Below are 18,124 nucleotides of genomic sequence, written 5' to 3' on the forward strand. Positions count from 1 at the left end.
GCACCTTTTTTTTTCCACCTATAAATACCCCTTATAGTTTACACGCTTGCTTGCTCTACTTTGTGGATGTTCACGTGCAGACATACTGCTCCTTTTCATAAACACATAGCATCTATCTTATACGCACCCACCATCTATCTCCTCGTTCACATTGGCTGTCCCATCAACCTCCTTGACTGCAGAATTATGTTCAGCAAGGTCCCGATTTATAGGAAATAAATAATGAAAATGGAACAGACTGGGAAAGATAATCGAAACATTCAAATTGTTATTTTTCACTGTACTTTCTACAAACAGAGGATCTATAAACACCTAGCAAAGGTGTTCGCTGATTCCTAGAAAGCAATTAGTGCCTACTGGAACATTCTGACCCAGTGGGTCTCTACCTTGTATTTTCCCTGTTCTTACTTTTTGATGCCCCAAGATCTCACCTTTTTAAACGGCAAATGATGCTGTGTTATTATTTTCATTATTTCTGCTTCTTATTTATCCTGTTTATAATGACAAGTTTTGTCATCATTTATCCTCTATAAGATAATCCTAAGAATTACAAAACAAAAACAGTAATTGCAACCACCTTTTTGAAGAAAATAGCCCTTGCAATTACTATATAAAGATATTTGATAATGGTAGGATCAGATCACAGTCTGATCCTACAGCAAGGGTCTTTTGGAGAAGGGTCTCTTACACACACTTGTAATTATTTTCGCCCCTTTCACAGGTCACATAGAAAGTTAATTTCAGTAGCTGCTAATTTCCATCCAACAAGAGCGTGGTACTTTAAACCACCCAATATAATTGGATTCAAAACAAATTTAGGAAATCGAGTGTGTTAGAAAGCAAATAAAAATATCCTTTCGGTAAGAAGGAGGGTGAAAGTAGTAAAAATGGCCTTTTTTTCTCTTTTTTTCCCTTCACAACTTTGCCATTAAAGTTGCACCTACAGCTAGAAGTTTGGCCGTGAAAAATGGTCATTTTGTTTCTCTGCTCAAAGCATGTTATTAAAATGCTAATTTAAAAGAAAAAGGAGTTAAATATCTAGCGATGGTGCATTCTAATTGCAACCATAATGAGCTCTCTAAACGTGCGGTGCCCCTGACACACACAGAGCATAAACAGCAGTAAACAGATCATTAGTACCCGCGTTCATTTATTCTGGCGACCTTACCATGACCCCACCGAGGGTAGGGTGAAAAGCAGGTGGATCTGGCTGTGACACCCCCTAGAGGGATCCAGGAAATGAAGCTATAAGCGGTTGTCATGGAAACGCCTATGTGTGCAGATGATGTAACACACCGACAGGCTGTAGGCTTCGCAACTGGGACGTTGCCTTTCCCTCGCCGGAACAATCTCACGGATTAAATTATTCATTTCTTTAATTCACATAGCAAAAGGAATCCTAATTTTCTTGGTTATGTGCAACTCTCTTCCATTTGTCTAAGGTCTGTCATCCCCTCTTTCTCTGAAACCTACCCCAGCTTCCTACATTCTAGCCCCAAATCACTGAATCTGACAAAATCAAGTGGAGGAAAGGCAGTGGAAATCTGATGCTAACATCTGTACTTATAGAGAGAAAATATAAGATTTTAAGCTAAAAATTAATAATATAGACAGTGTTCCTTTCTGATGAGGGCATGGTGACCAGGGACTCAATGTTTACCTGTCCTGAACAAGATGGCTTTGTTTGGAGCAGGACAGGGTCAAAGTGATACCTGATGCAGAGAGTGTAAAGCAGGCAGGCACCAGCCCCAAATGAACACATCACCATAGCAAGGTGCAGGGATAAGAGAAAAGGAGCATCTGCTTACCCCCTCCCATGTCCAATTGAGGGAATCGAGATTAATAAAAATAATTCTTTGGAGAATGATTCCACTCTATCCTACCCTGTTTTGCAATGAACAACCTCAATAACCTTACAGCAACAGTAGAATAACTTTTCTTCTTTTTTTAAAGGAAGCAAAAAAGACGATCCCTGGAAATTATTTTAAAATAAAAAATATCCTGGCCTGCGCCTCCCCCCCCCCACCCCCACTGCACTTTAGATGAACCTGTGATATTGTAGCAATGGCCCTTGAAGTGCAGTGGGGAGGTGATTTAGGAGAATATTAAAGGCAATGTGGAGATTCAAGGCGCCTCTCTCAGGGAGATCTGGAGAAATACGCAGCACAGATGGGCCGAGCAGATTAAACATTTCCGTCACATTGTTTCCAAATTGTGTTGTGGTGCCTGAGGCTGGTACTGCGGTCAGAGCAAAATAGAGTGGTGCAGAGCTGCGAGCTGCACAGTTTATGGAATACATATTAATACGCCAGTCTCACATGGTATCACCATTCTATCAGCTCCGAAATGGTGCTGTCTCTATTGTTCCTGAATTCTGCACTTAGCACCTTGCTTTCTCCTGTCTGCAAAGTGTTTACCTTCCCTTTATCCTTCCTCTGCTTTTTAGTCAAAGTTCAAGTTGTGTGTTTCTCATTTCTCTTTTCCATACAGCCCTGTTCCGCCTTCCCTCTTACCTTCACAGCTTATGATTTTTCTGTCATGCACACTCTGTATTTTGCCCACACTTCCATCACCAACAATGTCCAGTGTGTGCGCGGGTCCTGCACCCCTCCCTAGCCTTGACTTGGTCATTATCCACTCACACCCAGTTCAGGACATCAGTTCAGACTTGAGGCTGAATAGTCCCTTGCACTCAGGGCTCTCAGACCCTCCATCTAGCTGACACATTCCTCTTCTCAGAACACTCAGCTCTTTGCCGGGGGTGAGCTTTGTGGAGTTGTTGCCATGTTCCCCCCACCCCAGCTGCTGTCGCTGGCCACCAGCCTTTCAATGTCCCCTTTCTTAGACTCAAATCCCCCCATCCCTGGCCCCGGCTCCAGTCTCACCAATGTCTAGGTTAGCAGTTTCCCTGAAACATGGCAATAAATAAAACTAGTTCAATTGAGGCAAATTTAGTGATACATTTTTATTATGATTTATAGACCAAAACTCTGAATAATGGAAAAAAGAGAAAACGATTGCCAAGAACTTAAAACACGGTGTGAAACAGCCTGGAGAGGCCGCCAAGCTACCCAAGGTTTCAGCCAAGCATTGGGCTCTGATCCTTTCACAGGTTCCAACAGAACTAATCCACTGTCGACCCAACTGACCACTTGCTTTCTCCTTTGGTAAAATCTCTTCCTAAAACCATTTGTCCTGAAAAATGGGCACCTGTTTGTCTGTGGTGAACAATTGTTTTTCTCAGCAATTGGAAGGGTGCTGAGTTAGAGCCCTCAATTTATTTAATCACTTTCGATAGCCTCAGAAAGCATTAAATTTCCAAAGCTGGATTTCAGTAGAGAAATTGTAGGCCAACCCAGAGTAAAAATATGATGTTTTTGGCTCAGCTTGGAATATTACAATCTACTCTGCTTAGGAATTCAAATTTCCCATCTTTACTAATGATAATGTATGATGTACAGGTACTAATAAGAGAAATAAGCAATCATAAACCAATAATTCTGTGATTGATTGGCCTTTCCCATACATATGTGAAGCATTTATTGATCTTTCATGTTAGGGGCTGATTGATTGTTCCCTTGAAGAGGTAGTCTCTCGTTTACAAGCACTGAAATAGTAAACTTTGATGGTTAAAAGAATAAAAGTATGAGACATTTTCTGTGAATCTTGTTCCACAGAGGCTTATCGAAGCCCAATTCAATGTGAAAAGAGAACATTTCCATTAGGAACATTCTCAGGGGAACCAGCAGTGTCAAGCAGTTTGCTCCAAAAGCCATCATGTGGATTTGAATGGAAGCTATAAGAAGACACCACAACTTTTAAGTCACAGTTAAAGAGATGGCCTTAGGGCTTCGCTGGTGGTGCAGTGGTTGAGAGTCCGCCTGCCGATGCAGGGGACACAGGTTCGTGCCCCGGTCTGGGAAGATCCCACATGCCGCGGAGCGGCTGGGCCCGTGAGCCATGGCTGCTGAGTCTGCGTGACCGGAGCCTGTGCTCCACCACGGGAGAGGCCACTATAGTGAGAGGCCCGCGTACCACAAAAAAAAAAAAAAAAAAAGAGATGGCCTTAGAAGGGATAAGCAAGCTTGGTCAGCCTTTGAAGAAGGAATAGACTTGGCAGCTGGAAGGCTGAAGCCTTGGAAACCCAGAATGGCAGGATTCTTGATTTCCTTCCACTGTTTTTTAAAAGTGGGGGTAGGGGTGAGATGGCCACACTGGGCCAAAGAGCAGATACAGGCCATAAAGATCATTGTACTTGCCCCCTAAAGTGCTGGTTGGTCAACTGTAGAGGGTTCATAAACCCTTTGAGAATCTGATGAGAGGTCTGGGCCTCACCCCAGGGATAAAACGCATGTACACATGCACACAAATTTTACACCAGTTTTAAGGAGTTCAAAGATCCCTTCACATGCATCCACAGAGAGGCCATGGGTCAGAGACTCCAGTTTAAGAATCTGTGCCCTAGAGGATGGTGATTTCCTTTTGTTGGAAAAGCCTAGGATTCACTGAGCCTAGAAATTGAATTCTCAGCCCAAGACTGGATGGTCATTCCAGGTCATGTCTGTGCTACTCCAGGGGAGCCATGGAAGAGCTTAAACAAATAGGAACCAGCAGGGAGGAGAGAAATTAATATGTAGCAATCATGGAGTAAGGGTATTTAATCTCTTTTAAGGCTTATGATAGGCGCCTGCTGGTTTTCCCCCTGATATCCCCTGACACCTACTGACAGGGTATTTGCAGCCACACAGGGACTCAGGGCCCTGTGACAGGAGGAGCACTGAGAAGGGCCATGATAGTCTTGAAGCCATAAACAGCAATAGGAAACCACTGGAGGCAGAGTCAAGCTGTGTGGCGAGCCCGTGGTTGGTGGCCATACTGCCTTTTGTTTATAGAATTTGCTGTTCTTTTTATGGCAGGTTTGGTAGGGGTTTCTTTTCCTTGTTGATGGAGATTAGCAGCACAAATCCTTTTAGGGCAGTGTGCAAGCCCCCATAAACACTTTTGACTGTTGCTGATGGTGAGCGCCGTGCCTATTTCAGATTCCCTCAATACTCTGCTCATCCAGGCCAACAGCTTCTCCAACCAGATAATGGAGTCCAAACAGCCAACCTTCGTTTTTAAGACTCCTTCATCTGAGGGGTTCAAGGAGGTGGGGCAGGGTTGATGTTGAGGAAGACAGATGTTTGATCAAGCCTAGAAATATTTATGACGAGAACAAGCCACACATTATACTATTTTTGAGTGTAAGTCTTCTTAAAAGATTTTGTGGCAAGAAGCAAGCACTGATGTAAAGGGTTTGGGTTTTTTTTAAATAGCTTTTTATATTCTTATCCAAATCATCTTCACTTAACCAGTTTGTATAATCAACATCTTAGCTCTACCACACACAGTGTATAGAATAGAGAGTTACGGAGTGGGGAGCCTGTATAATTCTGAGACCCTAACATTGTCACTTGTAGGTGTGCATCCCCACCTTGAAGGTAGAAACACTTCCGCATTGAGGATTTCAGGTCTCCTGGGACTGTCTCGGGCATTTTTCCAGTCAGTCCTTCCAAACATCTGGGCAAAAAGAAGTCAAACTTTATTGAAAATGTTGATACCAGGAATTCAGTTCTCTCTGCCATCCCAAAACTAAAATCCAAGAATCAGCAACTTAATAAAAATGCAGTAAATTAGCACCTCTAGACAAGAGCAGAGTTCATTCAGAGCTGGGGTCTGCCTGGCTGAGCCAGTACTCTCTCCATTTTAATAGTTTAATAAAAATTAGCATAATTAACGAACATCTGTATGATCCAGAGTGGTGCAATTTGGCACTTGGAAACGAGAGCTTAAGCATGATTGCTGTGAGTTTAATGTTGTTTTAATTCTTTTTGGCGCTGCGCAGTGAAATAAACGTTTGGTGGTGATAGTTCTCCGCCGGATCTCATTTGCATTTTTCTCCCTTTGATTATGAGCAATTGTGGACTCCCCAGCAATTCATCAAAGTAGAAATTATTTTAACATACCTCGTGGTGTTCAGACTGGGCTGGAGCAATGCATGGTGGGGTGGTGATAGGAGAAGAAAAGGCTAGAAATATTCCATTCACGCTTTAAACATCTCAGCCCTGTAGCCTTTTTCGGGTATCCAGCCAAGGGATGAAATCTGGAAGACAGTGAGATCCCAAGACCCGTAGGTGCTTTGATTAAGCTCCTAGGCTACCACAGCAGGATGCATATGGTCTCTGAGACTGTGCCATCCTCCTTACACTTCTGCTTGCTCTTTTGTTTTGAAGGGCAGAGAGTTGATTGCACACACCCCAGTTCCCACCTCTGTGGTGAGAATGCCACATCTGCGGTCGGCAGGGTCAGCGCTCCCCTCGAGCAAGAGCGCACTGACTGGGAGCCGGCCTTTGCAGGTGTCCTGCTGTGCCTCATCTGCTTCCCGTTTGCACCCTCTTCAAGTTGGCAGAGAGCACCTTCCCAAGGCTCTGTTCCTACTCCTGGCCTTACGGCTGAAGGGGGATGCTGCCAAGTGGGCGTCAGAGTCGGAAGTCTTGAACGGTCCCTAGGGAGAGAATGCCGTAGCTGAGCCCCTCAGGTGACGAAGATGACAGCATGTGGCAGTAGAAGACCACACCTCACACATGTGTAAGCAAGCTGACTTTTATCAAAAGACTGTCAGACAACATGGTGCCCACCCTCTGCCAGTGAGATAGCAGAAGAGCTGAAGCTAGAGTTTTTAAGATAGAGTATGCGTTTCCCCCACACAGCAAGGCCCTGTCGACATGGCCACTGCAGCGACGTACTAATGCAAGGCAGCCCTACAAGAAAACTTAAGGCAGAAACTGCCCTAACTTCGGTGTTGGGAAATGGACAGTAACATAACTCGTACCGAGAGGAGCTTTAAAATGTCCTGCCGTGGGAATTCCCTAGCGGTCCAGTGGTTAGGACTTGGCACTTCCACTGCCAGCCCTGGGTTCTATCCCAGGTCAGGGAACTAAGATCCTGCAAGCCTTGTGGCACGGCCAAAAAATAATAATAATAAAACAATAAAATAAAATGTCCTGACAGGCATAGGCTGAGGAATTCTGGGTAATCTCCCATACAGCAGTGCAGACTGTAGGGGGAAGCTGGCCTCCCTCCTGGGGGAGGGGGGCAATGAGAAGGTGCTGTGGGAATGAGAAGGTGCTGTAGGGGGAGGGGAGTGGACACATTCATTTATTTATGACAGATTTTTAAAAGGTAATTCCCTGTTCCTTTTAGGATAAGCTCAGTAGTCTCACTTCTTATGGCATCTGAGATGCTCTTCATGGTATTTAGGGAGCCATTTGGAGAAACTGTCTCCAAAGGCAATTGCTCTCTTCCTGCCACAACCATTTCAATCACCAGGAAATATCTTGGAGTTTGTTGTAACTAATCTGCTCAACTGAGAGTATAAATCCCCACTGTTCCCTTCATTTCTTCGTAACCTCATTTAACAAAGTTTTTTGGGGCCCCATTCTGTGCCAAGCACCATGCTGACTGCTGGGAATACAAGAGCAAACAAAACCAACAAGGTCCCAGCTCCCACAGAACTTTCCACCCAGTGACTGGCAGTGAGACAAAGGCCGTCAGATACAAGGCAGCGTGATGATTCATTTCCAGGGAGGCACAGGGCACAGGCGCTGTGGACCACAGAGCTGGGGCCCTCACTTAGAGAGTGGCGAGGAGAGGCTTCTGCAGAGGCCACAGAGACTCAGGAATTGAAATCTGAAGGCTGCTTAGGAGTCAGCCCTATGGAAGGGAGGAGGGAAGTAGAGGCTAAACAGGCAGAGGAAAGGCTCCATGGTGAGAGACCCTGAGGCCCATGGGAGTAGCAAAGACAAGTTCTGTTTTACTAAGGGTCGACTAGATTTAGGGAATAAATGACAATGCTGGGCAGTGAATGGAACTAGATCATGCAGGGCTTTGTCCACCTTTTTAAGAAGTTGACAGTAGGCAGTAGGGACTCACTAAGGTTTCAAGCAGAGCCGTGATATTATCAATGTGCCTTTTAGAAAGATTCTGGCTGCACAATGAAAAGCAGATTGGAGGAGAACAAGAATGGAGACACAGAAACCAATTTGGAGGTTGTTTCTGTAGTCCTCAGGAGAGGTGACAGTGACATGACTCTAGGCTATTGCCAACGGGAATGGAGAGAACTGGATGGATTCCAGTAACATTTTGGATAGAGAATTGACAGAACTCAAGGACTGATTGGAAGAGGAGGGTGAAATTGGGAATGACTCTTGGGTTTCTGGCTTGAGTAACTGAGTGCATAGCGGTATCACTCACTGAGACACAGAACACAGGTGGTCAAGATACTCTGTGAATGGGAATGGATACAGAGGCAAGATGATGGTTAAATTTAGGACACAGTGAGTTTGAGAAGCTTGATGGACTTGCACTTCGGTATTGGGATCCAACCCTTAGAGATCTGGGCTGGAGCTATGGTTGTGAGTCATTTATACAGGCATGGTGGCTAAACCACAGAGGTGTATAAGATTGCTCAAGAAAAGTGCATCAAGTCAGAAGAAGGCCAGGATAGAAACCCTGGAACACCACATTAAAAGGAGGGCTAGAGGAAGATGAGGAGAAAGAAAAGAAGCAACCAGAGAGGGAGGTAGGATGGAAACCAGGAGAGTATAATTATAGAAATTAAGAGAAGAAAATGCCTCAAGAAAGGTCCATAGTGCCAGCAATACTGAGAGATCAAGTAAATTAAGGATTGAAAAGTGCTCATAGAATTTGAGCAATAAGGAGGTTATAGGAAGCGTAAGTGGAATGACGGAGGTTGAAGCCTGCTTAGAGTGGCTCAAAGAGTGGATAGAAAGCAAGAAGTTGGGGCAGTAAGTGAAATAAATTCTTTCAATAAATTTGTGAATTGGCAGTGTAGACTAGTCGAAATGGGAAGCAGACATGCATTAGGGACTAAATAATTATTTTCAAAGACGAAAGAAACTTGAACACACTTCAGTGCTGACATAAGGAGCCATTTACATTAGAGGCAGAGGTCAGACTTCTTAGAACCTGGTCTCTAAGAACAAAAGCAGAAGGGTTACAAGTGCACACTAGGTAAGTTCCTGTTTGGGTGGCTGAAGGTTGACAGATCTGATGGCTTCTCTTTTCTCTTTGAAGGTGGAAAAGAGGTCAGCTGCTGAGAGGAAGGGGAGAGGCAGAGTTAGAGGAGGGGAGGTACACTAACAAAAAGATAACCAGTTGACCCAGAATTTTAGTGTGTCAGCAACCTGGTTTTCTTTTTTTCCTAGAACTCAGCAGCCAGGTGGGCAAAAGGCAGACAGTTGGCTCCATGGTACCCGAATCCAGTTGAACTGGAATACGTATATTTTCCACATATTCCTAAATTTCACTTCCTTCAAAAGAAGGAAAACATGTTCTAGTGCTTTCAGGAATAGTCCTATAATGTTCAACATCTGCTGTGCTTTTGAGAAGCTCTTCTGTACTCAAGGAGCTCCGTTCTCAACCCTGTGAGCTCCACTCTCAAACCCTTCTTTTAAACCCTCTCATTCCCTTTCTTGTTTGCCCCTCCCTGTGGCTCTTATGTCCTGCCTGTCATTATTGATGGACCTGTCAACCTCTGACCTCTTCCAGGGGAGGAATCTAATGTTTAGAGTACCTACTATGTATCAGGCACTTTGAATTGTTTTCATGTCTGCGGCGTCACTTATATTCCCCACAACAGAGGGGTGATATTATGCCTACTCTTACAGAAGAGGAAGTTAAAGCCAGGAGACCGTCCGGTCACATGGTTACTAAATGACCAAGTGGGGACAAGATCCCAGTCTGTCTGACTCCGAAGCCCATTACTCTATGCTGTAAACTCCCAGGGAGCAAGCAGTGTTCTGATTCATCATCCATCTCATGGGAACTCAAACAACACTTTGCACATAGAAGGTGCTTGGTAAATATTATTGATTTGCACTATGACCTGACTCCCTGAATACTTCAGTGCTCTGGCATTTTAGGGTGTGCCCAACTTTCCCCAAAGGAGCTGTTCCACTCTGCTTGGTAAAAGACATGCTCTTTAGGTTCAGCAGTGGCACCAAATATGCTAAATTTACAATGTAGACAGAAAGATGGCAAAAGAAAAGCAGTTTTTCTTCCTTCTAGATAACTTTTAAATTTAGTAATCCCATCAGGGGTGTTAATGAGTTGTACTGACAGTGTCTACAAAGAAACCACCCAACAGAATCTGCCACGTGATCATTTAACAGATTAACAAAGATTAACAGAAGCATGACTAAATTCCAACGGAAACCATCCTCTTGTCATTTTTCAGGAATATAACATGTATGGCTGGTGGGTTGGAGAACTGAACAGCCTCATTGGGATTGTTCCAAAGGAGTATCTCACCACCGCCTTTGAAGTGGAAGAAAGATGAAGCCCAGGTATCAGAACTATTGACAATGAATTTGTTGGCCATGCCTTTGTTTCTTTGTGAAGGATGAGAGTTGCCAGTGAAGTAGCTTTTCTTCATTTCCAAAAGTGATGCTGGTAATTCACCATTGAAAGAAGATAAGGCTGTAGTTGTTTTTCCTAAATCGGGCGACTGTGTCAGTCAGGGTTAGGTTCAATTACATGTGACAGAAAACTCAAAATAACAGTGATTCATTGTTATTAATTAACACAGAAATTTATTTTTCTCTTCTGTAAAAATCTGGAGGTAAGTAATCCAAGGTATCTAGGTCCCAGGTACCTTCTCTTTTTGCCCCACTGTGTGTGGTCAACATTCCCCAGGTTACCTCATGGCCCAAGATGGATGCTCCAGTTCAAGCTATCATGTCTGTATCCTACCCAGCAGGAAAGATAAAATGACAGGATAAGGGCACACCCTCTCCTTTTAAGGACATTTCACAGATGTTGCACACACCACTTCTGCTTACATCCCATTGGCCAGAACTTGGACATACAGAGACAGCAAGCTGCAAAGAAAGCTTTCTTCTAGGTAGAATCTGTGTCCAGCTTAAAAGTGGAGTGGGGCAGGGTCGGGCCGGGACGGGGGCGGGCGGGCGGTGGTGGAACTAATAAATTTAAAAGGGAGAATGAATATTGGAGAATTAGGAATTTGTGCCACAAGGATGGATCTGTTTCTTTACACACAGCTCTCAAATCCAGAGTACCGTTTCCCCCAAATGCCCGTGTATTGCAATATGATTGGCAAAGATTAGGAATCCAGTATGAGGATTCCTATGGAACATAATCAAATTAACTTTTAGGTAACAAAGAATATGGATTGCATTTTATCAGCAAGAACCACATCATACTTTAAAACAGTAGAGTGAGTGCTTTGGGTGGGGTAACAATAGGATTAGAATTAGGATGGTGATGAAGGACACCAAGGCTAGCATGATATCACTAGCTCCATCTTCTGGCCTGAAATGGAAGCAGCCTTTATTGATGGGGTGAAGGATGTTATGTGTGACAGTGATACAAACTGGCCTTGGAATCTTTCAGACCAGGGCCCACTCTAGTGTGCAGCAGCAGTTGAGTGGTTCATTTAGGAAAATACATAAGGAGAGATCTTACTCTCTGATGCCCCTGTACAATCATGAAGCACCAGCTTGGGCCTCTCGCTCAATGTTTGACTTTATGATTTTCTGAATGAGGACTCCATTTCCAGGCCATGAATGCAGAAGGCTTGGAATTTTTTTGTCAAATCTAAATAAATTCACCCTACTTCACTCTGTCATTTATTTCATGACAAACTTGTTTATCTCCTCATTCTCTTTGACCCAACAATTCCACATCTAGGAGTTTATCCTACAGCTACGCTTGCACACGTGCAAAATGATATACACACAAGGTTGTTTGCAATAGCAAACTATTGGAAATGACCTAAATGTTCAATAGAGACCTCACCAAGTAACTGTAGTAATTCAGGGAATTGAATACTATGCCACATTAGGAGATATCTGGTGGCGCAGTGGTTGAGAGTCCGCCTGCCGATGCAGGGGACACGGGTTCGTGCCCCGGTCCGGGAAGATCCCACATGCGGCAGAGCGGCTAGGCCCGTGAGCCATGGCCACTGAGCCTGCGCGTCCGGAGCCTGTGCTCCGAAACGGGAGAAGCCACAACAGTGAGAGGTCCGCATACCGCAAAATAAAAATAATAATTTAAAAAAAAAAAGCAGTGAAGGGTAGGTCTAATTTGCTCCATTTGTGTAAAGAGGGAGTCTCCAATTGCTTATATATGTATGAGTTACCGCTGGAAGGAGAAAGAAGAGGATAACACTGGTTGCCTCCAATGACAGAGAAATTGCGTGACTGTGACACAGGGTGGGAGGGAGACACTTTTTACTCTATGCCCTTTTATATCTTCTATATTTTGAATCATAAAAGCAAATTTGTGTAGTTTTCCTCCTTTAGGACACATACCCTTCTCTCTACCCCACCTTCATGAAGAAACTGATGATCAAGCGCTCCCACTCCCTGTACCATCCAGCCCAACAACATCATGGGCTCTTCCCTGTACAGAAGAGACCCAGGTCTCTGACACCCACCGTGTAGTAACTGTAAACCACCAATGAGACAAGTGAGAAGAGGCATCTTCAGCAGACCTGTTACTAAACCTGCCTCGTCATAGCTGAGCCCATCTCTAAACATCTCCACATACCCACTTCTGCCTTTTCCACAGGCTTGTCACAGAGAAGGTGAGAGAGAGAAACCTTTGGAGGAAGAAGTTGCTGGTTGCTTTGGCTGGTTTGAAAAGCACGAATAAACCTCAGATTTGGTTCCTTGCCCTGTGTGATGGTGTTGTGTTTCTTTTTGTACTGGTATCAAAATGCTGGCTCTGGGCATTCTTATCGCCTCCAAACAAAGTGGGAAGGGAGGATTTCCCTGGCGGTCCATCGGTTAAGACTCCACGCTCCCAATGCAAGGGATGTGGGTTCAATCCCTTGGTCAGGAAACTAAGATCCCACATGCCTCGCAGCCAAAAGCAAACAAAAACAAACAAACAAACAAAAACCACCAAGTGGGAAGGGAGAGCCTGAAAGAAAACAAAAGCCCAAACACAGAAGAGGGCTTGCAATTGTCTTTCAGGGCAGGACCATCTCTGGAACCCAGGCTTGCCCGGTTTCTGGTCGGCTTCTCAGACTTCCTTTCACTGCCTACTTGTTATTTTTTTCTTTTGTGTTCACTCTGTCTGAAATGAGACAGGGCTAGAAGCGAGTCTTTGGAGTCAGCACATGGGAGAGTTCCCTTTTGGGCCTCAGTTAACAACCCCACTGTGTCCTGCAGGCTGAGGGAGTGCTGTGGGGAGGGCTTGTGTCTATACGACCCTGTTTCCTTTTCCTGTTGCCTGTGCCTAGCACTCGGGTTATCTGTGCCTTCAAGAGGCAGCAAAACATAATGGTTAAGAACATAAACTTTGGGACTTCCCTGGCGGTGGTCCAGTGGTTGAGACTTCGCCTTCCAATGCAGAGAGTGTGGGTCCCATCCCTGGTCAAGGAGCTGAGATCCCACATGCCTTGCAGCCAAAAAACCAAAGAACATAAAACAGAAGCAATATTGTAACAAAGTCAATACAGACTTTGAAAATGGTCCACCAAAAAAAAAAAATCTTTAAAAAAGAAAAAAAGAACATAAACTTTGAGGGAATTCGCTGGTGGTCCAGTGGTTAAGACTCAGGCTTTCACTGCTGGCGCGGGTTTAATCCCCGGTCACCGGAACTAAGATTCTCCAAGCTGCGAGGCGCAGCCCAGAAAAAAAACCCATAAACTTTAGGACCAGACAACCTGGAAATAAGTCCCGGTTCCCTGTATACTACATATGTTCTCTAAGAGCAAGTTACTTGACCTTTTACGCCACAATTTCCTCTCCTTAGAAGGGGTATACTCCATCTCACCAGGTCATTAGGAGATTAAAGGAGTTAACGTGTAAGGTACCTGGAACACCACCTGGCACGTAGTAAGTTACTTCTCAGTAAGGTTTAGTTATATTATTGCCTGACTTTCTACACAAGAAATTTTGAGAGATGGGCAACTGAGCAGCCATAGAAATTTTATCTCCGAAGCTGCCTATTCTATTCAGAGCTGTTCTAGCTTGGCAGTAGCCTTCCTCACCTCTTAACAACAATATCACAGCCCTGCAGTAAGACACCATTTCATGTCACCAAAGAGAGAAACTGGGAGCAAACAGGGATGTTGTCAGTGGATTCCAAGTTTCTCCAAAGATCCTATGCCAGCTATTCATTTCCAGATTTTTCTGACCCAGGAGTAAAACAAAAGAAAGCTTTGTTATATGTGATGGATAAAGAAGTAACAGAAGGGGGACAATTTAAGTCTGGAAGGGGAAAAAAAGAGATAAAAGGCACTACAGAACTGTCCATAACGTCCCCTCCACTTTACACAGGGTGCCAAAGGAGAAGCAACCACTAGGTGGCAGCAGATGAGCAGATGAACCAAAGGGAACCAATTGCCTTCCGCTTTAGGAAGCTTTGCACCAATCCCAGCCTACAGGTAAAGACAATGGGCATTGTTAAAGTGGTTAATGGAAGGAGCAAACAGAAACCCCTCTGTGCCCAACTGCCCCCTCCCTAGAGAACCCTCAGGGACGCAACTCTGGAAGGCTGGGTGGCTAACAGGAGAGAATACCCCTGTGCCACCGCTCCATGACTAAGACACCAGAAAAGGGGAAACCAGAGGAGGAAGAGGGGGTATCTGGGGCCGGGTCAGAAGGGGAATGAAAAAGGAGCAAGGTCAGGTACTTTCTCCACTCTGCACAGTTCAACACTCTCTCAGTGGCATGGCCATTGGCTTCCGGTATTTAAAACAAAACCCCCTTAGTGCAATAGTCCTTTCTATACCTCCAGACCTGAGGAAACCAGCAACTTGCCAAACTGCAAAGGTCTTTTGGCACCTCAGTCTACTGCACCACACTCACGTTCTAGCTGTAAAACTTAGAGGAAAAAGTAGATTGGCCCTAAAAGATATAAACAAATGGACTAATTGGGAATCTGGTCCATAGCCATCTGGCTATTTCTGACCTTATAACATGCTGGAAAAGATAGTGCAAGTTCGAGACTATCTACAGACAAAGGGCATTCTCTGTTAGGGGAAAGTTCTAAAGGAGACTTCTGGGAAGTAGTGGATTCCTACAGTCTGCCTGAAGCTAAACCTCACCCAGCAGACCTGCTCAATTCCACAGCCACCATCTCAGCCAACAGCCTCAGAAAGCAACTGGCTAATCAGATTACTCCTTCTCTGTTTGACTCCACTAACCAAATCCCCACCTTACTGCCTGTGACTAACTGGATAACGGGCATTAGACCACTTAACTAACCACATTATATGTAGGATGGCTGCTTAAAAGCCACTAATTACTCTAGCACATGAAACTGCAGAGGGTAAGAGGTGGGAGGCCCTTTTCCTCCCTTGATATTATGTAAAGGAGAGAAAATAAGAAAGCTAAAATCCTATGTTTAAGAAGCAAATGCATATCTGCCCTTCACAGATATATAGTAATTTACACAGAACTTACTGACTTCCACTGGATAACCTGACCTGAGGTGGGTACAGTTTGGCCTGCCTCATCCAAGCTGATAATCTGAGAATACTAAATGCTCTGAAAGCAATCTTTCAGCTACATTTCATTAAAAATACATTTTTCCAGTGTGTTTCCTCTGTCATCCATATAGCAAAATAGCATAGACATTGTTTTACAATTACCTCAGTATTCAATTTTCCCACACAATGGTCTGTTATATCTCTTAGAAATCTGTATTTAATTCAAAACCAACGACATCTTTTCCCTCTGGTGAATAAAAATGGGAAAGAGAAGAGAATTCCTATTAAGTCTCATTCCCTAAACCCAGACATTTTGATTCTATTTAAAGAGGGGCCAACTAAATGTCCTCCCTCCTGTTACTTTATCTAAACATAATATGTAAGCAATAGCCTAGATTTCAAGTTATCCTTAACTGTTTTAGCACCTTAGCTTGCTCAGTTGCACCACCTTATTTGTAATCAGTCTTTGCAAGTGGCAAAACTGAGGATCTGAAAGGTGGTGACTTGAACAAAAATCACACAAAATCTGCTGTTGAAGAGGAAATGAAATGAGGGACTCTTGAAAATCTCAGGCTGCCGCTCTGCTTCTTGAATCACTTGAGTTCTGTTGCAGTGAGACACCTCCAGTGACACATTTCCAAAATCCACATTTCACACCAATCACTTACATCACAATAAAGCAGTGGTGTCATGAAGCATGTGTCTGTGTTGGGGGGGGGGGGCTGGGGAGGGGGGGCAGTCCTGCCTTTATAAATCAGTCTGAGAAAGAGGGAGTTGAAGAAAAGCAAGAGGGGATTGATTCCCTGGTGGCGCAGTGGTTGAGAGGCCGCCTGCCGATGCAGGGGACACGGGTTTGTGCCCCGGTCCGGGAAGATCCCACATGCCGCGGAGCGGCTGGGCCCCTGAGCCATGGCCACTGAGCCTGCGCTCCGCAACGGGAGAGGCCACAACAGTGAGAGGCCCGCGTACCGCAAAAAAAAAAAAAAAGAGAAGCAAGAAAGGAAAAAAAGAATCCAACGTATGTTTGTATGTTCCTCCTTCTTCGTTTTTTTCTTTCGTTCCTTCTCATCTTGAGAACAAAACTCTTGAATGTCAGGGACAGAGGTGCTTTAACCTTTGGCCAAAAGGAAGCTCTCCCTGCAGGTCTCTCCACCAGAAGCGACTCTGGAAGGATAAATCTTGAGTGGCACTGATTTGCTAATTCCCAGAGCACCAGCAAAATCTGTGGAGCTGACTTTAGAAAAAGCAGCTGTCTACATAGAGGATTATCCCTGCTACACAGCCCAGTGACTCAAACTAATTTTCTAGTTTGTGGATTACCACAGTCCCTTGCTTCCCCCTCCCTCCTGCCCAGCTATTTCATCTCCCATTAGAATTTACACAGATTGGGTAGGGAGCCTGAAACGTAAAACTAAAGAGATTTTTCTTCTTCAAGGGATCTGAATTATTCTCCCTATTTTCCTATCAAAAACTGTTCAGAAAATATGTTTTTCTTCTGTTTTTCTTTGTCTTTTCAGTTAGTATGAATAGATGACCACCCTTTTGCAACTCTTGAGATTCAATTAATGATATATTTTAAGATGCAGCCTATTTTGCACCAATATCTTTTCTAAATATGATGCCCCCGCCCCCCAAAAAACTATAGTATTAGAGGAAACTAAAATACAATTAATAGGCAACTATGTAGTTTATTTTCCAAATGGAGACACTTTTGAGAATGAAAGGGGGCATTATTCATAAGGATGCCATGACCGTAGATGTAAACCAGGATGAGTGGTCACCCTAAAAATAAGGCAAAATGGGCTGCCTGGTCACCAGGAGAGTGGGCAGTAGATAGAAACAGCCTGGTTCTCCTGGCCGATGCTTGGCAACATCCCTTCTAATGAAGTCCTCTCCCCTGCAGGCCTGGCTCCTAGGAAAACCCTGCCAACCAGGCTTTCTTTTCCTGATGCCCAGGCTGTTCCAAGGGACCTGGTGTCTCTGGCATCAAGCTGTTCGGGCACTGGCTGGTCATCAGCAGCTGTGTGTGTTCAGTTCCCTCATGGGGCCCATCACCACCCGCCACCTGGCAGAGTGCCACTGAGGGAAGCGTTTCTGTGGCACTGGGCAAGAGTATGCCACTTCCCTGCCTCCTGCCATGGGAGTCAGCTCCAAGAGGCTTCTACTGCTGGTCCTCAAAGAAGGCATCTGGGTCCACTGTAGACACTCTTAGCCTGATGGTGAGCAGCTGGGCACCTTTTATGCCCCACATGCGATCATGGAACAGAAGAAAACAGGATACAAAACCTCCCTTTTAACTACAGTCAGGCACTGGCATTGCTCTGCCCTGCATCACCAAGGTGGCACATGCACACCACCTACATTTACTGGATGCCTCCCACGGTGGGCACCCTGCTAAGCCCGTCATTAATATATTCCACCTCCAGGAAAGCACCTGCCATCTGGAGATCTGTGACCAAAGCAGTGCATTGGAGGTTTGGGGGCAGAGGGGGGATTTAGAGCTTGTTGCCTCATTCTATTAGTACAGGGCTTCTCAACCTGGCACTATTGACATCTGGGGCCAGGCAGTTGTATGTTCTTGGGGCACTGCAGGATGTACAG

At 44.7% G+C, this 18,124-nt stretch overlaps 2 protein-coding genes across 2 annotated transcripts in view; both read left to right on the top strand.

The window, feature by feature from the left end:
* Positions 1-12,790, top strand: part of SKAP1 (src kinase associated phosphoprotein 1) — a gene marked incomplete at its 5' end in the record, with an annotated part of 276,920 nt that extends 264,130 nt beyond the window's left edge. The window contains 2 exons of the mRNA XM_079904479.1: positions 10,298-10,406; positions 12,652-12,790. Of these exons, the coding sequence (XP_079760605.1) occupies positions 10,298-10,399 (102 nt within the window). The 3' untranslated portion in view covers positions 10,400-10,406; positions 12,652-12,790. The remainder of the gene's footprint in view (positions 1-10,297; positions 10,407-12,651) is intronic.
* HOXB7 (homeobox B7) overlaps positions 1-18,124 on the top strand; it is a gene marked incomplete at its 3' end in the record, with an annotated part of 498,962 nt that overhangs the window by 428,513 nt on the left and 52,325 nt on the right. The window lies entirely within an intron of this gene.

This window comes from Stenella coeruleoalba (genome assembly GCF_951394435.1).
Source record: "Stenella coeruleoalba genome assembly, chromosome: 19".
Taxonomy (NCBI): Eukaryota; Metazoa; Chordata; class Mammalia; order Artiodactyla; family Delphinidae; genus Stenella; species Stenella coeruleoalba.